The sequence below is a fragment of the Aptenodytes patagonicus genome, chromosome 11 (genome assembly GCF_965638725.1).
Source record: "Aptenodytes patagonicus chromosome 11, bAptPat1.pri.cur, whole genome shotgun sequence".
NCBI classification, from domain to species: Eukaryota; Metazoa; Chordata; class Aves; order Sphenisciformes; family Spheniscidae; genus Aptenodytes; species Aptenodytes patagonicus.
The window spans coordinates 11575657-11603172 of record NC_134959.1 but is presented as its reverse complement, the minus strand read 5'-3'; the positions used below and the strand labels follow the sequence as shown (position 1 = coordinate 11603172).

General features: G+C 41.2%; 2 protein-coding genes across 3 annotated transcripts in view; both read left to right on the top strand.

The window, feature by feature from the left end:
* The window catches only part of CHST8 (carbohydrate sulfotransferase 8), a 192685-nt gene that overhangs the window by 20056 nt on the left and 145113 nt on the right, over window positions 1–27516 (top strand). For both annotated transcript variants that reach the window (XM_076349141.1, XM_076349140.1), the window contains exon 2: window positions 25307–25530. In XM_076349141.1, coding sequence (XP_076205256.1) covers window positions 25422–25530 — 109 coding nt within the window. In that variant the 5' untranslated portion in view covers window positions 25307–25421. The remainder of the gene's footprint in view (window positions 1–25306; window positions 25531–27516) is intronic.
* The window catches only part of KCTD15 (potassium channel tetramerization domain containing 15), a 230773-nt gene continuing 228749 nt past the window's right edge, over window positions 25493–27516 (top strand). The window contains exon 1 of the mRNA XM_076349148.1: window positions 25493–25530. The gene's annotated coding sequence lies outside the window, so the exon portion shown is untranslated. The remainder of the gene's footprint in view (window positions 25531–27516) is intronic.

Below are 27516 nucleotides of genomic sequence, written 5' to 3'. Positions count from 1 at the left end.
TACAGAGCTGTTAAGAAATAAAAATAGCCAGATTTCCATGTGTTTTATTTTTGTAGATGAATTGCAATTAATAGTTCCCAGGCACAGTACCGTTAGAAAATATAGCATATTATAACATACGTAAGATATAGCTTTTCTTCATTGTCTTGTTTCAAATACTACTTTCACCAATAAACCCCACACCTAAAAATGTATCGTGGCCAAATACTAATCTTACCCCATACCATATTAGACACATAAGCTTTTGATCCTTTTGCGAACATCCAGGATTTACGTGAAAGCTTTCCACCTATATCGTACATCTCTCAACTAAATAAAACCTCCAGTTGGCCTTAAATTCAGCCTCCCCAAGAGGCAGGATGAAAAGTGTCATACTGCGTTGCAGTATGCTGTGTGAATGCACAGGGGTGGGAGGCAGAGGAGAGAGAGATTTCACAAAGCAATTAGAGTATGAAAAACAGATACTGCAGTGATGGGTGCCATAAAAGTATCAGGGGAACTGGGGCAAGTAAAACATCCATTTCAGCTACAGTGATTTGTTTTACATACAGCGCTAATATCCTTCATACAAATACCGAATGCAGCTTAATTTAAATCTAGAAAGGCATTTAGACTAAAGGGAGAGCCTGACATATTTTTCTCCCAGCTAATGTGTACAAGTAGAATCAATAATTTTCCCAGTATATGTTGATAAATTATTACATCAGACATTATTGATCCAGACAAAGAAGGAGGAGGTCAAAATAACGAAAATCAGATGGTTGTGATTAGAAATGCTTGGGATATTCATTTGGAAAAGGTTGATAACTAAAATGGTCTATGGGCTTTATACCTATTGATTTAATAAATAGAATAAGCCTTGCCGATCCAAAACAAGGTTACACGTATAGGTATTTCAGGGGGTTGTGCTACTGAAAGCCAGTCTACGTGTCTTCTGTCTGTGTTTGAATTATATTTTAGTTCAGCACACTGAAAGCATTCATTTTAAACATCTGTTCCTTTCAGCCACAATTTTCCACTGCATTTTGCTGCTGAGAACCCTTAGACTTCATTCTGGTAGTAAGCTTAGTACTCTTTCAAGTATTTATTTAAAAGGTTTTCATATGTTTGTGTCATTATTAATAATGAATACATTCATTAATTTAAACATGCTTTACAAACAGCGGGCAGGATCCAAGAGCCTCCCATGTGAGGAGTGATGTGTTGGGGCTGTACTATCGATTCTTTCTCGGGTATATCCTTTTAAGGAGAGAATAATACATCAGTGTTACACCTTTCAACCCAAAAGATTCCAAAATGTTTTCCGAACCGAAGAGGGCAGTGTGTCTGCTAGCAGAGATAACGTCATCCATCCCAGGAAGGCACCACCTTTGAGGCATTGTATGGGAATAGCCTGGCAATGCAGAGCGCTCAGGAGCTGTGCGGACAGGGAGGAGAGACTGCCATACACATGACAGGAGAGAAAAAAAAGAGGTAGAACGTGATTTACCTGCGTGGGACACGGTCAGGATACAAAATCCACAGCTTTCTCTCCCTTTGTCTTCATACCACTGGAGTCTCTTCTATTTTGAGAGTCCCACTTTGTCTCTTTGTTTCTCCCCTTACTAGTTTTACTATCTAGGCACTATTCCCCCACCTGGGGCTCAGTTTCCCTTTTGCAACCTCAGCCTTCTACTTCCACGCTTTTACTGTTAACGTGATCTCCAGCTGCCTCTTCTCCATAACACTCCTGCATCATACACCCTCCAGCCAGCAGCCGCAATTGCCCTTCCTATCCCCTCTGGGATGAGCCGGCCCTTTTGCAGTGCCAGCCACCAGCGCCAGGCATGCCCCCTTCCCGCTCTCTGCCCTACCGTCTCTATCGTACCACCTCAGGAAGTAAGTAAGAGGGACTAGCCACAGAGGGGCTGCAGCAAAGTCCCTGCAAGGACTTTGAATGCTCTTGATAAGAGCGATACCTACCAGCTGGGGCTTGTAAGGACGGAGTGGACCAGAATCTGTTTCACCTGTTTTCTCACAGGTGGCATTTTTCCTGGTACCCACAGGAGCAGGCTGGAGCACTGCCTCTGGGAAGGGTAATTTAACTGAGCGTATAATGCAAGTATTATTACCATAGCCCTGAATTACAAAAGAGAAGCAGAGCTCCACTACATCTCTGGGGAAAGGTGGGGGTTGGTCATGTCTCATCAGTTTCAAAAGTCCTTCTAAAATATGGTAACCCAGGAAGTGTGTGTGTGCAGATATGGCTCATTGAAAGTCAAAAATTCTTATCCCATTTTCTTTCCATGCCTGGTATTTTTCCAAAGTTTCTCTTGAGCATAAGAAACCAAATATGCTTTCCTTAAGGTCTTTAGAAATTCCTTGCTCTGGTTCTGGTGTAATGAATACCAACTGACTGTTGAGTTGACAGTAGCTACAGAGCCTGGGCCACATGGGACAGCAGTACAGTGTGAAAAATGAAAACATCCATATGTACTTCTCATTTGCTGTGAGTAGAAGGTGATCCTGAAAATGAATTCTATATTTCTTCCCAATCATCCTTCACCATGGCCAATGCCTAAAAAGCTGTGTGTTTTCCCCTGGCAGCAGCACATCTAGCAGTCATAGCAGCTGCATAGGAGTTATATTGCAAGGGTGACAAAAGTCATCTTCCAGACAGGTAGAAAATGATACAAGCTCCATAGCACGTGACTGGATCTATCATACCTGCTCTGCGTTATTTAAAGGTACAATACCATAGCATAACAAGTTATATTGGCTAACTCAGTATAGCAGCATCATAACCTCTATACTGGGTTATAGTTATGATTCTCCTTTGGACAGTACAATGTACCTGTTTCTTCTGGCTAAGACCTATTATATTTGTTACCTGCTCTATAGTAAGACACCTGGACCATCATTATCCCACACCAACTTTATAGGTTCTTTTGCCTGACCAGATTCTTTCGTCCTGAAACTCACCAAAATGAGCAGCGTTAGAATGAGAAGGGCTGGGCTGGGGTGAAACAGGAGAGGAACACGAGTTCCCTGTTCCTGTACGTGCTGCAAGATGAAGCAGACTCTTGAGTTATAGCAGTGGGATGTGGCAAAGCTTTCTGGTCCTTTCTAAACAGCCCAAACTTCATTGATGTGAGGCAGGGCTGTAAAGTATAAGAAGACAGAGGGTGCTCAAAGGGCCATTGCTGAACATTTCCTTCACTTTCCAGGCACTAAATTCAGTTTTGGACATCTACATGCAATAGTAGTTTAGGATTAGATTAAGAAGTACTTCATGCCTGGGATTACACCCAAATTCCAGGAAGTCGTTTCAGATTTCTGAGGAGCAGTCATAGCCTAAAGCAGAAACATAGCGGTCCTGTGCATGGTGAGGTGCGAGCACTGAGCACTTACAAGGCAACAGAGAGTAATTTGGTGTCCCTCAACTGAAATGAGATATGATTTCCCTAGCAGGGAGTCCGGTATTTGTACTATATTCAGGTGATAGTGTTTATGTATCTCTGTTAAAATGGCATATTATTCCCAATGCTGATATCTTTCTGGCCACAGAGGCTAAGCTATTATTTCTTATTCATACTTTTTTTTTTTCCCCTGCAAAGTTTCACTTCTTTAATGCTTGTTGTTTAGAAACTTTGTGTTATGTAAATAAAAGCTGTGACCTTTGCCTTTCCAGGGGTTGGAGCTAAGTTAATGTAGAACAGTGCCAAGAGAGAGTAGGAGTAAACAGGGTTAGAGCACATTTTAAAATGCCATTTTCTTGCTTGTAATTTATTCTTCCTACCTCTAGCGTTCCTCTGCAGAGATACTTAAAAAATAGGTGTTCCATGCACTGTATATCACAGGTTTATTTAGGACTGTTGTTGAAGATTTACACTGCTTAAAAGAGCAGTCATAGCAGATAATTCCATTTGCAAGCTTCAACAAAACGTTCCAGGGAAAGTGCTGTTATCACTGTGGAGAATTGTAATGATGGCAGAGTTTACAGACAACTTACTTGGCAAACAAGGCTGCAGCAACAGACACCTCAGCAAGCTCTTTTGCCAGTGGCGGCTTTCTGATTGTTGCTGCTGCCTGTTAAACACGCTTTACATCTACCTCCCAGCCGCTCCAGAAACTTCAGAACTGTGTTTATCCTGCAGCGCTAACCTTGCTCTTCATAAAACACCTATCAGGAACTCATCTAAATAAGTTGCTGAGCACCTCACAGACCTGACTGGGGAACTTTGTCACTGCTTGTTCTGTTATAAAACTTCTCGTTACGTAAATAAAAGTTTTGGCTTTGCCATTACAATAAGGAAAATTAATACTAACTTTACTAATAACGTAATATGACGCAAGGTGACCATGGGAGAAGCTGGTTTAAGGTACCTCCTACTTTCTGGGAGATGCCTCATTAATTCACATCTCGCTAACCGCAGGATTCACTATTGCAATAAATTAATATGGTGCTTTAGTAATCTATAACCAACTGTTGGAGGGAGTGAGGAAAAGAGGAGCTTGCAAGCTGGTAACTCCCTTCATCTTACAGTCCTCACTGAACAGAGGCCCTCTCTGGAGGGACCTGGACCCTGGACCTGCAGGGACACTCCAGAGGGACAGCAGTGATATCCTTGCTGTATATTGCACATAATATGTAATTGTTATGTGCCATATATTGCACATAATATGTAACAACAATATAGCACTATATATTGCACTTATCCAGCTTAGATTCCCTTCCCTACAGGCAAACTGCTTTTCTGTGCCACAGCCTTGGCAACACCTAAGAACCTGCTCACTTGACCACCTCTCCGACACCAGCTGCCCGTGCAGCAGGCTGTACCACCGCTGAAAGAGAAAGACAGACTAAATGTATATGGCCTTCCCTTCACAACTGTTCACTGGTGTCTGGAAAAGGAAATTTGAGCTACTCCCTCTCATATTGTTCCTTTTCAGCAAATACACCAGGTTTCGGTGTTGCCAGTCTGACACCCCTTCATTAGCACTAGAAAAGCTCGTCAATGTAATCCTGTGTATATTGCACTGGAAACCTTGCAAGATGCCACACTGCTCCCCAGTGATTTTTTTCCTTTCTCTCATTGCTTTTATGTTGTCAGCTAGAACAAAAGGAGTTTCAGTTAATTATCTGCGTATTTGCTGAAACCACTAACCTACATCCTAGCTAGTGCGAAACAGTTGCTTAACTGAAGTTCTTGGCAGATTTACACACCTTCTGGTTGTAAGTTTAAAAAATCTATTCCCATTTTCAGATTTGCATATTCAATTTCCTCATATAAAAAATAAACATTTTACCTTTTTCATTACTCTCCAGTAACTAAGGTAAAGGAGGAGGATTCAGTAGCTGGAATATTAACCTGAACTGTGGAAGGTCCAAACTTAGTCTCTTCTTGTCCACAGGTTTCCCACTTCTCTAGGCAAGTTCTTCAGGTTTCTCTGCCTCAGCTTCTCACTTGTAAAATGGGAGCAACAACATTGTTTTCACAACTATAGATTGTGAAAATCTCAGCTATTACAGTGACAGGGATGGTGCAGGTGACTAAATAGATAAACTGTACTGCAAGAACAGAACGTGGAAGGGTTTAATCTGATTTAGTGCTTTGAAAATATATTTATCTCCACGCATGTGACTTTCTTTTGGCACTGTTCTTTTTTGAGGGACTGTTTCTCAGCTGAATCAGTTTCCTCAGTTCACTTCACTACCCAACTCAAAGACATTATGCCAATGTAATGCAGCAGGCAGGACAAGATGGCTAGAAGTATTAACTGCTTGAGTTGTACCGCCACCAAACAGCAAACCATGGCCCTAGAGTTTCATGAATCATTTTTTGCACAGTAGCACATGACATAGCTGGAAGTCAATTAATGTTTCCACTGATTTTGCTTAGACCTGTGACCTTGCATACAATATCCAAACAGATCACATGCAAAGTCACAGCCACCTCACTGAATGTCACCATGTATGCACCCACCATGTTGTCCTCACCCTTGATGGTAATTAAATGTGAATTTTCTCCTCCTGGGTAAAAATCAAACATCTGCAAGATGTGGAGATTTTATCCTGGGTGTGGAGGGAGAGGATTCAGATGTCTCTCTTCTTGCAGATAATTGCTTAGTTTAATGAGGAAGTTTTGCAGAATTTTTAACCATTGCTTCTGTGCCTTGTTTAATTATTTGCATATGGCATCATCAAGTTAAAAAGAGTGTGCATATACAGCATTTCTTCTCATTGCTGTATTAGACATTAATGAAAGGAAGCACGAGGATAAGTTTCTCGCTAATGATGATGGAAAATTAGTTTCAAAACCCCAGAGGTGTCTTGAAAGATACACCAATGATATATAAAGGTCCAAGGAGAGAGATTCAGCACAAAATATTGCCTAGGCCCTTTTGGGCTGTTTCTCCAAGAGATCCTGTTCCCATTTAGTTTTGTAGTTATGGGGGAGGGTGGCAAAGAGTAAATACAGAAGGATCTAAGAGGCTGCAATACACACAGCAAGTAAGTGGGGCTGATAAACACAGCGCAGACTAGACAACGAATGCCAGCATGGCATATACAGTAAAGGTTACATGCCTGGAGACCTAAAGCCAAAGACAGATTCATGGCTTTTTTTTTAAGTCTCAAGCTAGTGAAAAGTTGAGTGTCTGGAGAGGAGCAATGCTTTGTGCATTAGTCATAACATTTTGAAGGGCAGCAAATCCACAGTCAGGAGCACAAGGCAGGAGAAAAACAGTTGCTAATTCTTTTCCTCTCTCATTCTGCAAGATGCAGTCTCCAGTTACTCTCGGGCATCTCAGCCAAGCAACAAGAAGCCAGTTCAGAGAGGATCACACTTTACTTACACTCTATGCTACTGTATGCTTCAGCATCTCGTTTGCAATCTTGTGTATTTCTTCTCTGATAAGACTGAGTTTTATAGTGGTTTTCAGTGTGAAGGGAAGAGATGGCGTTGATCATTAGGACTTACTGTTTTAGCCAGTGGTAAGCAGTCGGTCAAGTATATAATACAAGCCCCATTTAAGAGTAAGGGATCTGTTAGCCCAACTTCACCCTTTCCTGCAGCTAAACTGGGAAGAGCTGCAGGAGTGAGAGTGAGGTGATGCTGCTGACACGGCTCAACCATTTCACCACCTCAGACAGGTTCAGTTTGGGGGATTGTTTATTCTCCTGATGGATAGACTCCTAATTTTTTCTTAAGAGTGCCTGAATCCCTGTGCAGATAAACAAGTCTGACAATAAGGCTGCTTTTCTTAGATAATTTTCAGAACCGTTTAGAAATAGCCCACGTATGCTCAGCTTGAAAATTCCTCCACCACGCAGTCGATGCTCTCTGCCTACAGTTACTGTTTGTCTGTGTTGTCTCCCAAGTCCCCTGGGTTATCACTTTAATGGCTTTGACATTAAAACACTTTAACAGGAAGTTGCTCCTTATACATAGGCAGAATAGGAAAAAAAGGGTGAGGCAAGAAGGAGAAAAAGATAAATGGAGGCGGCAAAGAAGCTACCACTAATGGTTCAAGCCAAAATAGCTTTTCTTATGTTTCAGTAGGTCTCTCAAATACAAATACCTCACAACCATTAGCCACCAGATGCGCAGTTTACTTATGTTAGTCTTGATGCTCTCAATTAATTCTGTTTTACTGATCTCTAATAATACTTTGCACACAATTATGATACTGCAGTTACAGTATACTTATGTGGGAAAGAAGCTCTTTAGTGCTTTCTTCACATAGTATGTGCTGGAAGCGTGTTTAAACCAGAGCTAATGGTTTGAAGAGGTCTCAGATCCTCCCTGTGTTGCAATGCAACATTTAATAATACAGTCATGATGCTCCTGAAAAGGCATGCAAAATTCATCTATAAAAACAAATAATAAAAAAAATTAACAAGTTTTAAAAGAAGTAATGGAGTGGGCTGGCTGTAAGCTGGGAAAGTCCAGAATGAAGTCTAAAATGGTGCACTTAACCCCTCTGTTATGCCTGGGTATTCTGGGGATCTAACACTGTGGTCCAGCCACTCTTAGGCACACACATCAAGTTAGCATACGGGCAAAGCTGCAATTTTCACCGTGGTGAATGTACATAAACGCCAGTCATTGTTAGCCCTGAAGAGGGCTGCAGAGCTGAAACATTGCTATCTGGAACGACAGGAGTTCCTCTAATGGCTTCTCTAGTTTGTTAGATTAAACTTTTACAGCAACATGTGACACCCAGAGTGGCACAGCTAAGTTTCAGTTCTAACCACAGTTTATTGCTAGTCATCAGCCCACACACTGCTAATTGCAAGTGGGATAGAAATAATGTGCAGCCTGATTTAACTTAAAAAAAAAAAAAAATATTTTCTCAAATCCTACACTGTTTTTGCTCTATTGGAGTCACACAACCATGAGCTGTCATCTGATGAGGCAGTAGAACATACAGTAATTACTAAAAGGTAGATTTCAGGCTCTGGGTATTTCCCTCTTGCTAGGATGAGTAGAGGCATCAGTCTGGAAGGAAAGGTGCTAAGGAGCCAGAAGTTGCTTTCAGTGAACTTGAGCAAGAATTTTGATACCACTTAGGGTGTCAGGAAACACCCCCTGGGAGACACCAAGAATGCTAAAATTCATTACCTAAAACCAAGATGATGAAAGGAATTCCTTGAGAAATACAACACAGTAAAGCTAGGATGTATCGTTATTAGCAGTACATCCTTCTAGTGTAACAGAGCCCCACTACCTGACAGCTGACATGCTCTCTCCTGTTTAAACAGACACCAGGTGGGGAATCACCAGTAGCTGTTACATTGCGCCTGTTCTCAGGCAACGCAGAATTAGCTCTGTCGGCCCTAGTTGTTGAGACTGGAAGGCACAAAACTTGTTGAGTATCCAAAATTAATCTAGCTAAAGACTATGTAGTGACTGGGCAGGATCTGGATCAACCTAAGGAAAAATTAACAGGAAGAATATCCTTCCTTCTTACAAACCGGACTTGCCTCTGCTGAGAAGTATTATGGCTTGCATTTACTGCGTCGAACTGATACAGCTCCAGCTTTTTTCCTGGAGGCTGGAGTGCTTAAGAGTATTTTGTATTGATATACTATATATCATGCAACATGTATGTATTATAAAATTATAGTAATATTCACAGTATTTGTTTTGGCAATATAGGACACAGAACTTAACTCTGACAAGGAAAGCACCTCTTACATCACAAAATTATGACCAAAGAACACATTTTCTGAAAGGTACCATTTTGTTAAAAAGCCATTTTGGCAAAGAAAATTGACTTGCTCTAATCAAAACCACAATGCTATTACAATGTGAAATAACAGAGAGGTGACTATACTTTTATGGGCATCTGAGCATAAAACAGTGAAACAAGATTACCTGTGAAATGAAGGAACAGGAGGGCACTTGCTGTTACCTACCTACTACTCTACCTAGAGAAGGGAGAAATCACACCAAAGAGCAGCTGTGTCAGGTAAAGAAAAATCATGCGTCATTTCATTTTTCTGTTTTACTGATTTCAAGTGTTCCAAATTCTTGAATGACGCTCTCCAAAGTAATGAGATTTAAAAATAGTAAATGTCATAAATGCTTCTGGATTTTATTTCATAATCAAAATAATTACAACACTATTCAAGGTTAAGTGCCTTAGTCCTATTAATCATTCATTACATATGATTGAATTAAGGGCCAGCAGCACACACACCAGTCCTGAAGACACTTGCTAGCTGGCTACTACCCCTTTCTTAATATAAGTAGCACAACTCGGCCGTCTCCAGGGACTCTAGCAAAACATTAGCTTTTGTAACATGACTGGAAAGTCACCAAGTTTGGGTTATTTTCAGTTTATGTGGGAGTAAGTTCCAGGAAAAGAGCTGGTTGGGGAATTCTCCAGCAGAAGGATTTTCAGTGAGAAAATGCCCTTTTCACAGAACCGAAGTTTTCTATGTGGAAAAAGAAAGTTTGGAAAAATATATTTTTCCCTGGGAGAATCAAAATGAAGGCTCGCCCGGCTGCTGCCTGCTACATGCTCCTCAGTTCCACTTTCGGCAAAAAGTGAATTTAACTGCCACTTTCCAGGCAGGCTGCTGGAGGTTAGCAGTCTCCAACTCTCTGCCCTCCTGGCACGCAGATGGCTGCGAAGGGAGAGGAAGAGGATGAAGTGGGGAATTAGAGCCCTCCGAATGCCTAGAAGACCCTCGGCAGTTCACAAGTTTTCTGCGTAGCTGTCCAAGCGGTTAGCAGCCAAGCACAATGAAAATGCCACTTAAGGGCCCAATAAATTAAATTTTTCTGAAAATCCAGTTCTACAAAAATCTCACTTTGACATTTTATCCTGATTCAATACACCTCTTTTCCCCAGGGGAAAGGATATCTGTTTTCCAGACAATTCTGCCCACGTATCGTAGGGCTCTCGGGAGACCCCCTTGCCACCCACTCCTCTGCGTTGTAATGAGGGCACTCTGCTGGAGTGACCTTGCTGGCCACGGCCGCTGCCGCATCGCACAGGGAAGGGCTGTCCCGAAGCCGAGGCCTCTAGGGGGATGCTGGGGTATCTGAGTAAGCAATTAGCAAACAGGCCTTGAGATTATAGTTGAGATCAGAAGAAAAACTCAAAACCCTCTACCAACAGAGCTATGAAATGTTTGTTCCAGCCACAGCATAGAAACATGGTTTTAATGGCTCTTAAAGAAATTGGCATCTTACGGCATTCCAGGACATGAATATATTCGTCTCTTTGCTTAGTCGCAGGAAATTGCAGTGATGGATTGACATCATTTTATAATGGCATGCAATGCACAACCAAAACAGAGGGCTCAGGCAGTGAGCTGCAGTCTAACTAAATTCACAATATTTGTTAATAACAAAAGTTCAGCTAGCGTGATGTAAGAACTGCACGTATAGGATGAAATATTAATTTACTATGCTTCAGTTGAGATTTTTAAGGTAGTCTTATTTTCCTTGAATGCATGGGTTTATCATTATCAGCCTGAACACAACTAGCATTCTTCAAGGTTTCTTGCTGAAAAGAAATTGAGCGTGCAAATACTCTTTCATCATAATCACACTGGCTGTGCAAGGTAATTCATAAAAGAGCCAGAAATATACTGAAATTCAATATTGTTTTATTCTAAATCAATATTAATAATTGTTTGCATTTTTAAAGTGCAATTTACAACTGAAAAATGTACAGAGATCAACCCATAGTTGCTAACACATCAAATTTCCCTATTAAATTTAAAGGCACAGTAATTTTACTTAAAAATGTTCCTTATAAAGCAGGAGAAGGCATTGATCTGTGAAAACAGCTATCTATTATTTATATGCACAACATTAGAATGGGTTTTAATTATAAATGAGCTAAAAGGTCAGTAACTTTTATTTTTAAGGTCTTGATTTTAAATTTGGATAGCTTAATACAAATATTTACGCACTGTGGGCTTAGCAATTTCTTTCAGTGGTGGGACGGCTCACAGTGGAAAGTGCACAGAGGGATTAGGCAAGGTTAATTCTCAGGAACTGGAGCAAAGGAGAGCCTCTGAGCTGCAAACGTAAATGTTTCCATCTGCTTCACTAGAGAATACTGTATCTGTGAAACGCTTCTTGAAAGGGTATGAAGTGAAACCGTGAAGCACTAGTGGATAGCGCAGGAAATGCAAATAATCAGAATTAAGCTTCAGAGGATTTTGCCAGCACCAGAGTTGGGGCTAAGGAGGCATAATCAGTTTGTAAATGGACAGACCTGTGGTTTTGTAGGAAATTTTTGTGAAAGAGAATGATTTAAGAAGCTGTCAAGCACCAGACTGGGTCTAAGGTGGTTTTCTGGATGTACGGACATGGATGCAAAAACTGAATTTGATGGAACCAGGAGTTAAAACTTTGTCTCTATCATCCTGGTTTGGATGAAACCATTGTCATCGGTGTGTTGATGGCAAGCTAGAGGCCTGCTTGGCTCTGTGTACTCTTCAGGAGTCCTGGCTCAGGCACACCCGGTTTCTTTATCGTGGAAATAATTACAGAGTGATAAAAGCAGAAAGTATTCTAAAAATGATCATTTCTTTATAAAGTCCTAGGAGGCAGTGGAATCTCTGTGCCTGGCTCTTTCTGTGGGCAGGTTGGTGAAGCATCTTTTAGCACTGGTTTAAGTACAGTTGATGCAGTTTATCCTGGGGATAACTTACGCTGTGGGCAAACCAGAAAAGCTCAGCCCCTCTGGCACTGTTTTCCATGATCTGTTTGTAACCGGTAGCTGCTGGCACCTAAGTTTAACGAAAGCTTAAGGAAACCCTAGATCTGAAAGTGCAGATATTTAATTTTTTCCTTTCAAACTGTGCATGTAGGATAATAAACTCACACAGCCCCAGGAGCTCCGGCACCAGAGCTGCAGGACTGGACCTTGTTTGGTTTCTCTAGGCGACCCCAGCGAAGTCATGGAGTACAAACCGGTATGGCTGAGCAAGAAAACCATTTAGCAATGTGCTATCATTGGAAAATTAAAGTCCAAAAGGGATATTACAGTGATGTAGCCAACAAAATCCAAAGCTAAGCAGTCAGACTAACTTGAACCGTATCTCTGCCAAACACTGCGCAGAAAGGAGAAGAATTAGACGTCCCTTAATTGCTACGAGAGCTGCAGTGCTCAGTGGGTTGCAGGTGTGGAACAAGACCTACAGCATATGGCAGCACCCCTGGTCCTTGACTCTAGCCTTGACTTTTCACAGGTCACCTTTTGCATTACAATAGTATTTGCTTTTTTTTAACCAAGGTTCTTCAAGCTTTGTGGAATTAAGAGTATATCAATAGTGACACTACCCTAGTAATATTACTAGTAGGAAATACTCCCCTCAGATACACATTTTACTCCATATGGGTTTTGTATTTAAAAGACAAATACTTGATCAAGCCTTTGGAAAAAAGTGTATAAAAATAGTAGTTTAATTTCATCTATCACTAATGAATTCATGATTAGTCTTTATCTGTGGTGTGAGAAAGCCAGAATCAGCTATTGCTTTCAAAAGAAATATCCCGGATAACTTCATGCAAATCACATAACTCCTCCCTGTGCAACAGTGCATCTATATGTTAAAAAAAATACAAAATCAATGCAATTACTTCTTCCCTTCAGACAAGTGTCGGAAGGGGAAACACTGAAGATTGTGAGGCACAGATAATTACATTGATGTGAACCATAAAACGAAACAACAAAAAAAACCAAGATAAACTTTGGTGTTTGTTATTGGTGCCAGGACAAATACTGATGCTTCTGTGTGTGCAGAATGTGTTTGAAATTTGTCTTACCAAGTCTTATTCAGGCAAGTCATCTTTGCACCTGTTAAGTCTCAGCCTTCCTTTACTGCTTGTGACATACAACACAGTATCTACAGTCAAAACCCAATTCTTTTGGTACCTTTTACGGAACCATTAAATGTGAGTGACTTCAGAAAACTAACAATAATTTCTCTGAGCTTCAGTCAGGTTCTTTGAATGTGAATGCCTCGATTTCAGTAATGAATGCAAATACTCGTGCTTGCGGTAACATCTCTCCCAGCCCTCAGCCAGAACTTGATCGGTGTCAACCCACAGGAGAGACAGCACAGGCACAGGGATGAGATGATAACGCCAGCCCTGAGAGCCATCTCCCAGCATTTGAATAACCGTGCCTGGTACAGGGCTAAACACACCAAACGGGAAAAGATCCCTATTTTATATTATGTTTGCTGTTCAGTTATCTGAGCCTAATTCACCAGTACTAACATGCTGGTATGTGTCTCAACAGTACAGCCAGAGCATTGGTGCTGTGGAGGGGAATACCAGAATACCCTTTTTCTTCCCCAGGAGGATTCCTCTGTGTCACACGTACTTTGACAATTGTTCCTTCTCCTGGAGCAGGCATCATTATGCCTGTGTACATTACAGCAAAAAGAGGGAGGAAAGAACAGAAGTTCTGAGGCTGCGTCTACCTTCCCCTCACTGAATGCAGAAGATGAGAAGGGATGGAGTTACAAACCGAGTCTGATGTCAAATGCATCGAGTCAATAAAGTATATCCATTCCTATAGAGTATCAGTGTAACAACAGGAACTTTCCCAGTGACATTTAATGATCTCCAATATTTACAGCACACAAGTATGCCTAGCAGCTAGTTGCCTTATCTGTTCTTATTACAAATCTGACAAAAGGTGCTTAAAAATAATTGAATAACAGCAAACCTAACAGTAATATTCTCCCACTCTACCAGCATTACAGAACTGATTTTAAAGAGAGTTCATGCCTATTCAGGATTCTCATTACAGCTCAATATTGAAAATCCCCTTCTGTTTAAAAGGCTGAGTAGTTGCTCTGAAATCCATGTTTCCTCTGACTGCTCTGAAATTTGGAGTGTCTGAAATTCTGGTGCATAGTAGCATACAGATAAGGAAGAACTAGAGGTGCATCGCACGTAGGCATCCCACTTCCTTATACAGTGACCATCATACTGGTGTCTCTGCTCCCCTGTGTGAATGGGGACCTACGGTCCTTTGCCAGACAACCTTGCACTTCCTTTCTCACCCAGTCTTACAGTTACTGCAACCACCACCTAATGAAACAGCCACGTTTCTGAACACAAACCATGTCTGTCTCCTCGGTGGCTCTGTTGGCAGCTATGCACTCCTGTCTCTCAAAGTACAACTGTGCTGAAGCTGCAGATAGTATCGCACCCTTTCCCCAAAGCTGACCTTACCAAAATGCAAAACTTTCGGAAGCCAAGAAGTGCAAGGGTAGGGCAAATGCTCATCGCCCAATGTAAGCAATGCTCCAGTGTAATACTGCTAAGCATACCCTCATGCTGCCTTTGAACAGGCACCATCTACAGCAAACGCTCGGCTTGCTTCCCCAGGAAACTCCTGACCATGTCACAGCTCTGCCTCTCTGCAACTCCACCAGCTTCTACATGTACTTTCCCTCACTCATCATTACACAGAACCATTTCACTCCTCTTTAAGTGATGGCAAAGCCCCCAGATGTTTCTCTTCCCTAATACACACCTAGGAGATCTCTCAGCTTGCAGAAGGGCTTCTTCCCTTTGGTCCCACATGGCACGTGAGCTGGAGGGGCTCAGTCCCTGCTTCAGACCTGCCAGCCCATGCAGACGGCGGCATGTCACAGCTATGTCTCTGCACACCCAGCCAACTAATCCTTCAGCACTCAGTGCAGCTTCCCTTTATACACTGCAGTAACGTGACAACTGAATTCAAAATAAAAATTCTATTTCATTTTGTTTAGAAATTGCCCTTCAAAATAAAATGCAAATATTTATTTCAGTTTGCTTTGCAATATATCCTGGGCGAAAATTTTCAGCTGGAAAGAAAATGTAAGAGGCATTTTAGAGAAGAAAAAAAAGAATAGTTTTCCAACTGGATCTACCTATAGAATATGTCCTTTCAATTAGCTGCTAGGTTTCAACTGCCCAAATCAAGAACAAGAGGAAATAACATATCTCTGACATACGGGCATAGTCTAAGTGAAAAAGTACCTTGACTAAACAGATGGTGATCTTTCATTAGGGAGAAAGCATTTGTAAAATTTCAATAAGAAACAAATTAGTCATCATGGCTAGAAGGATTAAGAGCCAGTATTAGGTGAAAACAGTCAGATGTACACCGTTACAAAAGTTGCTCAAATCAATAAAGGAACCCACTCCACTGTCACAGCAAAATGTTCCATTTCAAGGTTACGAGGGCTATTTTCTTCTTCCTGAAGTAACCATAGTAGCATCACAATGAACTAGACACAGTGTGAGCCAGGAGGTTGTTTTCTTTCTGCTTTTGCAGAAATTTTTCTGTGTTTTGTTTCCTCAAGTGCAGAATTAAAACCACCCTCACTTGTGGCAAAGGTTTTTAATTCCTAGCTTACAGGGACCATTTCACAGTTTTCCTGTTTTTCTTGCTTGCTCACAACTCCCAAAGAATCTCCACTTCTGATACTTTTATCGTTTAGGAAAAGGAAATAGCATTGAAGAATCATGAATCTCCACACCGTATTATATGAACCGTGTTACGTATGGCACAAAGTTAAGCCATAATTTTGGAGGACAGGGCCCCACACATATATATACATAAAGCTACTCAAAATTGTCGTTATAAAAACTTTTTAAAATCTCATGATGTCAAGAGGTTTGGCATGTGAATAAAACTTTTACCCAATGGCTAGGAACATATTTTTTAAGTTTATATATATATATATAAAATAAAAGAATATATATTCTTCACTATGAGGGTGGTGAGGCACTGGCACAGGTTGCCCAGAGAAGTTATGGATACCCCATCCCTGGAAGTGTTCAAGGCCAGGTTGGATGGGGCTTTGACCAACCTGGTCTAGTAGAAGATGTCCCTGACTGTGGCAGGGGGGTTGGAACTAGATGATCCTTAAGGTCCCTTCCAACCCAAACCATTCTATGATTCTATGATAATATATACAAAAGCAGCTCATAAAATCTTTAAGTTCTGTCTTCTTTTTCTCCTTACCACAACACACCTAAAACTGCACAGAAAAATTAATTTATAAAAGCAAACTCCAATGTATATTTGCTTCTTACTGACATAAAGGAGAGACTATGTCTGAGGTAATTACTTGTCTGGTACCTCTGGAAGTCCAGCTTACTCCAGGTGCGTCGTATCTTCTGAAAGAAGGCGTTTTTATTTGGAATAGCCTGGAAACCTATAGAAGAGACAAACAAAGCACCTTCAGGGATGTGCAACCACCACTGTCCTACAATGGTGCAATCATCTAAAAGAACCTTTGAAAATGTGATAGTTACTTTAAATAGAACAGAGATTGAGGCAAGTGGAGTGAGAGGGAAGAATTTCAGACCGGACTCTTAACTAGAACCAAGTGGGCACCTGAAAAACTAGGAACCTTTCCACTGTATTTTACAACAGAGTTCACTGCATTCAGCACAGTTTTCTGTATGAAATATTGTAAGTGGGAGAATACCTCTATAAATCCTGCTGCCAGGCAGAGCCTGGGAGGGCCGGGCTGCCTACGCGTGAGATCTGCCATGCAAATTGTGTGCCTTCTGCTCTGGTGTGGAAGAAAGCTGGACAAGTTCATTATTGACACTCACTATTTACACTGTCACTGTACAGCTCCTGTGAGATGTTAATTTGAAACAAAGTAAAGGAGACTTTTTTCATTTCAAATGCAAACTGCTTTAGAGATTATATGTTAGTTTAGGAATAGTATTATAGCCCCTCGAGGATCTTGGAGAGGTGTGTGTATTAACTTGCTAAGGACCTGCTGCAGTACTGAGGAGATCAGTAACACATGACTCCTGCTACAGTATGCACCCAGGAAGATAGGAAAGAAATCTTCTCGACTTTGAAAGGATTATTTTGGTTGTTTACTGAGTGCTGTCCCTTTTGGTCTTGTAGATGAAAGTGGAAACCAGAAGTGCCCGCTTCCTATTGCAATGTGTGATGGAAATGAGAGAAGCAGCTTTAGCAGCTTTGCCGGGGGTTTTGGAATGGGCAAAAGAGGTCATATGTTATCACTCTGACTTCAGCCACATAAACAGTATCATAGCTTTTTGCAGTTACGCCAAAATTCAGGTTTTGGCACGTTATATGGGTGAATATACCTTCTAGTGGTGTGCAGGTCCAAAGGACAGAACTGGTATACATAACAGAGTAGAACTGGACCCACTGATACCTGACAAAACAAATTTCCACCAGAATAAAAGAAAGCCTCTAAACCCCCTTTGCCCCACTTTTTGCGGTTTATGGTTTCGTGCATATGTGAGCAAAAGAGGATCCTATAATTTTCAGGACTCTCTTCACGTTGAGAAATCCCCATTTTGCATAATTGGAGGAGATGCTGAAAGCCAAGATGCATAATGACATCAGTGACTGGAGAATAGTGCTGTTAAAAGGCAGTAAGTTCTGCCTAATTTCCTACAACACTGATGGTGTGCGCTGGGTGGCACGTAACATAGGTGGTCAGCTTAGCATGTTCATTCAGGATCGCTGGGACACAGAAGAGACTAATTAAGCTGCAGGAAAGAAGAGGTGCCAGGTCATCAGGCCGGTCAGTAGGTCCGATTCACCCAAGCACCAATTCCTGCTGCTGCAAGTGGTTCTTAGGAAAACCGAGAGCTCAAAGTAGTGCTGCATAAAATCACACAAGGCAGGTATGCTTTCGCTTCTTGAATTCAAACTGCTAAACTGGTCTGTGCACCTGGCAGCGCTGACAGGCGGCTCAGGACGTCCCCATTGGAGCTACCTGGGGGCAAGGGTTCACCACCATCCTTCAGACGTTGGCTGGTATTACAGAGAGGTGGGAAGGCTGAGCCACCTCTCTCCATTCAAGTACTTCACTTCTGATTTCCAAGGATTTGTCGGAGTCAGAGGAACCTTTAACTTCACTCGTGATTTCATTGAAGCAGGTTTAATTCCCTTCCCCATATGAAGGAAAAATATGAATCCAGATTTTTTTCAGGAAAGAATTTTGGGGAGATTTCAGGGTCAGGGTATTTTGAACAGATTCAACTTAAAATTTCTTATTTCACCCTTCTTCAAAATACTTATTTTTTGTTATTACACAAAGAAGAACATAATTACAGATGAAGTTGAAGTAAGCCAAACAAAATGTTTTGATTTGAAATATCAGCTGGAAACAAATTTGTTCTTTCCAAATCTCAGGGAAGATCGAAGTTTTTGTTCTGTTGATACATGAGCAAGAATATAGTGACAGAAAATCCAGCACCCAAAGATGAATGTTTGGTGAATGGAAGCAGCCACAGGATTAATAGTTTCCTACTTCCTATGCTAAAGAAGCCAGAGGATTTGGGGCATAATACTTGGGATTCATTTGCATTTCCTATTTCCAAGAAGTGCTGACAGCTACAGAATAATATGACTTTTAATATCTCCACCTCTAGTACAGTGCCTGCATTTGTAAAACTGCTATAAAAAGTTAGTTTTACTGGTGAATACAAATAATGTTTATAAATCCCTTTTTCTGTAAATGTCACGACAAGCGTGATCTAGAAGTCAGGGGTAAAGCAGAGAATGGACACTTGAGTGATGGGAAAACTTAGTGCCCTGGGTTTGAAGGCCTTTTGTCTCTGTAAGTGCTTTGAAGCAAGGAAATGCATGCTTGGCTCAGCTTCAGAGATGAGAAGCAGCCATTGTTCACACAACTCATAGAAACACAGCTAATGTATCTAGAAGTGATCATTTCAGTAATAATAGCAAATAACTTTTTCTGATATTCTTGTAGTAATAGTAGTCCCTTTTTTTTCTATTCAGTTAATTGCCCACAGTCACTATCCCAGTGTCTAACTATCTTACACGATCTAAGTAAAATTATCTTAGTAACGCATAAAGTAAGTGCTCCATTACGGTGCGCTTTCAGAACGCACAAAACAAAATCCAGTAGAAGACAACAGCTCACAGTTAAACTTCCCCAGATCAGCTAGGGGAGTGCTGAAATTTAACATGTAGTTTTTATTTCTATCAGGTGAAGATTGACTTATAAAAATGTTTCTGCATTTATAAACATCTCTTTCTGAACTGGCAATACTACCAGTCAATGCATGCCGTTAACTGAGGACAGTTTGGCAAAGATAAAAGACACCGCTGAGGCTGTGCCCACGCAGTGCCACATTTCTCCGTACGGAGAGCCCAGATAGCGCTGCACGGACCCGTACCTCCACAGAGAGCTCCACAGCACCATGCAGACATCCCAGTTTGCCTCCCAAGAATGGTATAACCACAGCAGCGGGAGCCCATGCCCAAGCTAATCTCTGCTGCTTAGTACCTGGTTATTCAACAGCACACAAAGCGCCTGGTGGAAACGCATCAATCCCTGCTTTCAAAAGGCAAAGACACCTGCATACTGCTGCCCTCCTTTGAATAAACAGTGGGCTTTGACTCCACTCTGTACTGGCAGCCTGCTATCAACTAAAGGAATATCAACTAAAGCTCGCACAGCGTGAGAAATGAAGTTTACCATGTACATGTGAACTAGGCATTTACATTCATTCATAGGTGATTTGTAATTGTCCAATTTAGCAATCAGTATGTGTTTGCAAACAACTTGGATATTTTGTTGACTTGCTGATGTATATAGTAATGTAAACCTGATGCTGGCATTTGTTTGCATTCCTTGATTCACTGGGAGCTGCATCGGCACCTTGCAGTGAAGCCCCAGAAAGGGAGAGTATAAAGGTGCCCTGCAGTGGGCAGGAGCCTTATGGGGTCTCTGGCCCACCTTGGTCCTTCCCTTCCCCTGGTGCCACATAGGAAAAGAGCCTCTTCTGTTCTCATCTTGGCACAGTTCCTTTCATCTTCAGGCTAATTTAGCTGGGCTGGTCACCAACTATCCGGGGGAGTGAAAGCACACCGGGACCCAATTACACAGAGAGTCGGGTAGCTTGGGTTCTGCAAGGTCTCTGTGAGCAGCCAACAGAGAGAAATGAGGGGCTGTAGATATCTCATGCCCCCTATCCTTCCTGTTCTCTGCGAGTGACCAAGCTCTTGGAAAGCAATTGTTGGTAGTGCTGTGAAAGCTGCATACCCTGACATCATGTTTTCCTAAGACAGCCAGTCTCAGATACGCTACCCACATAAAAAGGTGACCTCAACTAAAGATCGACAAACCTTTTTCTGGGGGCAAGTTATCCTACCACTTTGCTCTGCAAAGCTACTTTCCTTTGAAGCATCAACATGGCTGATGCTGGATCTTAGGGAAAGATCCAGTTCTAGATGGACCAAAGGCAATCCGCTGAGTTTCTAGCTAAGAATTACATCGTGCCCTTAGATTATTATCTTATCAATGCCATTCTTCACACAGACTTGTTAGCAGACAAGGGGGAGAATGTCATGTCCGCAAAACTCATGAATGAACAAACAGCCATGTGCTATTAGACACAACCCTGAGCGCAGCCTGGCTGTCCCATCTCAGATGAGGAATCAAACAACAGAGGCATTGGTAGAAAACCGTCTCGTTGTCTTTCTTGGACTGATCCATTATCATAACGTCAAATTGCTCACAGTAAAAATGTTCAGCCATTAGGCTTCCAGGGGGTGATTGCAAAAAAGCAGACCTACAAAGCACTACTTTCAGTGCCACTCTTGTCAAAAGATTTAAATAAATCTTTCCCATCATCTTGGTTTGCAGTGTCTTTCAGTACTGCTTGGGAGCAGGGGGGAATTAGTCCTGCTTCTGTGTTTGTAAGTAAAAGATTTGGTGCCTGAAAATTTTGCTATAATGTTCAAATATTTTCCACAAACATATTTGGATTAATTTTACCTAAAACTATACACCTTTTTCCTTATAAGGCTTGCTTTAATGATGCAACACCTATTCTCCTACCCGATGCTAATACTTCCTCACCTCACAATTCATAGGAGTACTATGGTGATTAATGAATGTCTTTGAACTGGAAAGTGCTATCTGAGCACTAATTATTATCCGTGTATACACGTACTTCTGCTGCTTTCAAGGGCAGAGCATTCACATACTGTGGTAATGGGAAAGCTTAGAAAAACATATATCGATACCTAGGAGTTTTATCCACCACAGAAATATATAAAGGAAGAATAAATTAAAAGTTAGATGTTTCAATTCATTATTGCACGTCCCAGTGAACCACTCTCCATCTGTTTAATAAGTTCAGGGCAGCTGAAAATGGAGTTTAGATTGGAAGCTGCTTGCAACCTTATCTTCTTGCACTCTCCGTAATACTAATAAGAATTATAAAAATATGTTATTGCCCATTGTGAGGAGTACAGTTAAAGTATATGACGGCAAATCGAAAGTGTAAGGTGGAGGCTATGGATTCGTCCAAATTCTGCCTCCCAGACAATGGGGCTCTGCATGGATCAGTCCAAAGCTCCCACATACAGCATCCCTCTCCCTCGTATGCCTGAGGAAGTATTGCCTGAAGAAACTGTTAGCTGATGCTCCACTAAGGTTTTTTGTCATTTTTTACCTGATCCGTTTTTAAAATTATGTGATTTGAGTGTCAACGATATTTTCAAATGTTTCCTTAACGAGGATACTTCGTTCACATTTATCAGTCAGTGCTAACTGCTTTCAGACTTTCTCTGCTCCTGTAACTCGACGACCAGCCTGGGGGGGGCTCAGGAAGCTCGTGCTCAGCATGTATAAAACAGCCGTTCCCATTCAGCAGGTTTGCTCTCCTAGGACACGTTAATTAAAGTCAACTGATTGAAAAAATAATTACAGGAGAAAAGGGAGGGGAAAAGCCTAGGCCCGTAATTTAAAGCTCTCTGAAGTTTGTGTTTTGTTGAGAGGTAATAATTTTGTTGAGAGGAAAGAGGTTCTCTTTCTTTTTCCTCCTTGGACTCCCTCTATATTCACTGCCTGCAAAGACGTGTAATGGCAACAGGCAATAAGCAGCAGTCTTTCTTTAGAGTTATGCAAGTATACGTGGCCTTTTCTTCTTTCAGTATATGCTTTCTTCTTTCAACATATGCTTTCATCTAGCTTTCGTTACTGTTGCATCTTGAGGTGTCCTGAAGACACTGTAGTGTCTAACCGAAAAGGTTATGTGATCCTGAACACAGTTGTCCTATAGGATGTGGAATAATGGAAACATTATAACTGTTAAAAACTGCTACTGTAGCATTTCTCTCACTAATTAAAAACTGGCTAGGGAAGATCCCTTTCTTGATGCTGCCTCTACTTCAAACAAAAACATTACAACAAATCAAGACCAGGGAAAATGGTTTAGCATTTTAAGCTAATAATAATTGTTTTAGAAACCCATATTTGCTCAAGGGTATAATTCATTCAAAAAATGACCTTAAAACTCAGCGTTAAGCAAATATAAACCCCTTGTTATTTGGAAGTGGATGTTTTTAAGCTGCTCTCTCTCGAATTACGATCATGCGTTTCTTGCCAGCTCTCTCTCCCACCAGCTGCCGGGGCATTCCCAGCAGAGAAGGGCAGCGCCACCGATGCCAGCCTAGGGGCTGGGAGACCCTGCAACTCCCTGCTCCGTCACAGCCTTTCTGTATAATCTTGGGCAAGACACTTGCCTCACGCCTGTCCTGTAAAACTGGGGTAGTAGCATCCTCCTCCCCATGGGCATGCAGAGAGCGTAAATAGATTACAAAAAGGGAAATGTTTATGTTAGGCAATCAAATACAATTCTTAGAAGGCTCTGACTGGACGGTTTTACAAAATGATGGTGTGATTTTGGTGGTGTACCAGCCTTGCCACTCGTGTATTTGGTTCGAAGTACCCATTTATCCAAACCACTGACTATGCAAATAGCGCAAATAAATTCTGTAGTGAACCAGAGAGAGGGTGGTTCATGTTCCCTAATTGTTTGCTTATAACAGCAGTGTTTGGAACTGTAACACAGTTGCTTTGAAGGCTAATCCTCCTTCCCTAATCTGACTCCCCTAGGGCTTTAGAGTTAGTATTTGACCCTTAAAAATATATATATATATAAAATAAATGTATGTGCAAAAAGTCCATTCATACTACATACACATGCACACAACAGGCACAGATGGACCTGCACCAAGGACCCATAAGGGTTTGGCTTTACTAGTGCTGAAAAACTTAGCGACATTTTCTTTTAGTTTTACTTTTAAAGGGGTGAGAAAGGTTTAAGCCGAAAAAATAATAAAAATACACAGTTAATGTCTGCCATAATTTTAACAGAAAATAAAGCTGAATTTTCCTATGTATAGAGAGAACTTAGCGCTCTGCATTCATTTAAGATACAAGCATCCACCAATGTTCCTGGCCTGGAGCTCCGGCTGCTCTACATACTGAATAAGCATAGTTGCCATTAAACAACCTTATCAATCAGAGTCACAGAAATGACGTCATCAGGACTGCACAGCTGGTGTTCTTCTGTGGTGCATTTTAGAAATTTAGAATACCAGTACACTGCAGAAAATTAAAAACCAGCTATGGAAACCATGAAAAGCAAAAAAGTTGCCCCTGACACCAAATATTCAAGGCACATTGAGAACAGATCTTTAAAGACTTCCTGGCGTAACTACTTTGAATGATCATCTTTCCACAACCCATCCTCCCTGCAAACTAATGTCACACAGCCTTTCCGTACTTAAAACCTCCTTTGTAAACAAAGACCACCTTCAAAAACCTTCGTTTAGACCAGGTCACATTTACAATTAGAAATATGAGAAAAGCAAAGTGATCCCCATCCCTGCCACCTGTCGCTGATCTCCAGTCTGAGCCCTTGTGTTCAATAATTTGCTAAGAAATCCGGTTACATTTTTGGGAACCAGTTCCACTGCCCATGCCCTAATGCACCTTCCTTTGTCTTACTGAAAAACACAGGACCAGCATAGTTGTGTGGCAAAAGCATTTATTTTAATTAATAAAGCCATGTGGCACCGCTAACGGCTTCCCTCTCTGGTTCCCGTTCTTTCATTTGTTCATTTCTTAGCGTCTTACCAGAACGGACATTGGTTCCAGCAGGACTATTCGTGGGCTTAAAGTGAAGTATTTGCCTTAGGGCTGTGCTCAGCGAGGGGTTTAGAATGACACACAGCCCATCTGGGACTAGAGCTGCTGCGGTTTCACTGGGACTGCACTTAACTGCAAGTGTTACCGTGAGCAGTGAGAATTTGCAGAACCAAGCCCAGAAACTCGCTGGGAGTTCCCAGTGGAGGAGAGGCAGCTGTGCCCATCACTCCTGCAGAGACAGCCCTCTTGCTGCCCACGCTCTCTTTCCTCATGTTTTCTGCAAGCCAGTAAAAGGACGTCCAAGCATTGTGACCAGTATTTCCCTTGGAAATCAATACACCTGCAGAGCTTTTTCAACGGGCGGCATGGGGAACTGTGCTGCACCATTTTAGTTTGACTTTTTTTATCAAGGGTGAAGCAGGCAGCTGCCAGTTGTTTGATCTTCTCCTCATGTTTGACATGCAAGGTGTGGCTCGTGTGATCGTTTCCCCCACATTATCTCACTTCATGGTTTTTATATTGTTTAACCAGTGGAAAAATAAAAAGTGACACGTGCTTCACTTGAAGCAAGCAAACTATTAAGAGGGGTTTCTGTGCAAATTGCAGCCATGGCATGACCATTTTTCCCAAACTGCGCTTTTTAAATGATTTTCTGCATTGTTTTTTCAACATGTTAAAAACAGTGACGTATAATTAAAGACAAACTGATGGGGCAGAAATGGACTGAATGACTGCAATTAACTGTACCAAACAAATGCTAGAGAAATCAGTTACTTGGTCTAAACAAGGACTTAAATCTACTAATCTGCCTTGAAAAAATAAATGTTCTATATGTTAAGTTGTAGGGGTTTGGTTTTTTACCTCTTGTAGACATATTACGCCAGACTTCCAGATGAGAAGATGAGACTATGAGTGAAGAGTGTCCTGGAGATTGCATACAGTTCTTTTCCTGGGTCAGAACTGGATTGATCCGAGAACAATAATTATGAGGCTGACATGTATGTTCTCCTTCATCTTGCTGTTTGGAGCAGCTGGGCTCGTTGTCTTCATTCACCTGCAGGATCCAGAAGAAATAGTTCATCAGCAGACACCAGGTTAGCATTCCTACTTCTATTTGACTCAGTCGCTCGTGTTCAACATTTTGTACTTATACCCTTAACATGTTTTATATATTTCACAGAAGTTGCCTCAACAAAGGTATGTAATTTTTTTTAATAAAGGCTATTTTGAAATTAATTAACAATTTCTTAAAAAAAAAAAAAAAAAGAGGAGTTTGCTTAAAAAACAGTTCCAAGAACCAATTGACTGATTATGCAGGAATCTTTGCCAAGGTGCACAGGAGTTAATTTTCTGCTGAAGTTGAGAACAACTTCTGCTACCAGCTATACCACAATAAATATGAAAATGAGAAATTTTGCCAAAAGTTCAGTTCCTGCAAATACATGCTTCTGAATCCCCCTTTGCCTGTGTATGGTATTCTATGTGTCATGGAGATGCAAAATAAGAGATGCATAAATGAGTCATGCCAGAGACATAAAATACTTTGGGATGCATTCCTTTAACGTGCTTAACTTCCGTTAAACTTTACATAACTTTCATTCATACGCGTGCCATCTTCCTGTGCTACTAACTTTAAACTGTGAAGAGCCACAAAGACCACATCAATGTGAGAACTAAAAACCTGTGGGCTGAAACAGCGGTTTCCTTTTAAAGGAGGGGCACACAAGAAGTATGAAAAAGCACGAGATCTCTTGATTTACTTACAGTCGCTTTCTCTTTGACTAAGGCTGTAATGAAGGCTGGTTTAGAACCTAGACAAATGCCAGTGCAGTTACTCCAGCTGATAATAATGCCCCTGTGCGCCGAGGTTTGATCACTGCTTGCTCTTATATGCGCTGAAATTCTCCTTTGACTAAATATGTGCGTTATAAAAAGTCTATTCAATTGACACCTTCATTGTACAGTGAACGTGACTGTGTATATTTTAAAGTGTTACTAACATTTTTAAAGGAGCTGAACCCTAACACAGAGAACTCTTAAATACTTACATTAAGTGCTAATTTCTGTGTCCAGGTTTATTAAGTCCTTATTTCCATGTCACTAAACAATCTATACTTTAATATGTTTATTATTTAGTCCAACTGCACACCAATTTTGAAAGCAGCCACTCAGCTGAAACTATAGAAATAATGAATCATCGGTGTTGTGCAAAGCAGAGAATTAACCAGTCCCTTCAGTGCTTTTGCAATTTATTTTTGTATACTTAGATGCAAAAGAGCTTACAGATTAAAACTGGCGGTACTGGCCACATTTAACTGAAATTAGCCAGTAGATTGGGGGTGGAGGGAAAGACATATGGACAGCAAATGCAGGCAGTACTCTAGTGCATCTAAGAATCTGTAACTTTACATTGAAAAGTTAATTCTTTGCTCCTGAAAGAGAAGGAAATTCTAGTGGTGTCTCAAAAACAGTGCAATTTATTCTCCATTTTTTCATTATTGGTCCCTCATCTTGACCTGTCGTACCTCTGTTCTCTCTGCCACAAACCTCTTGAACGCCGACTGCTGATTGTAGTACACTGTGAAGTGATTTTTGAGAGGGATATAACTGTAGAAGGGGACACCCGAGCATATTTAAATAAAAGCAAGTTTGAACAGAGCTCCTACCACCAGCAGGGAAACTCGCTCGGTAACGTACTCGATTGCTGTGGGCAGGGTTCTGCATAGCTAAAACATGAACATCCCAACAATGCTGTTACTGCCAAAGGTGTGTAATCAATTGCTCAATTCTCACATTCAATTACTATTTATGTTAATAGGAACCAGACTGTACCCTTGAGTAAAAGGTGCTCAATACAATTACTCTTATTTCTGTTTGGCTGATTTTCATGTGTGTTAAGTGCTTTCAACTCCCAGTGCACTCAGAAACTCCTCACATTCCCTGCTTCTGAAAATGATACCAGTTATCACTAAAACATATTAGGCAGCTTAAAGGACACAGGAAAAAATATCCATTCATTTCATTAAAAAGAGAGGTAGGCATATTTCATCACTAGACAGTCTCCTGTGAAAATCTGTCAA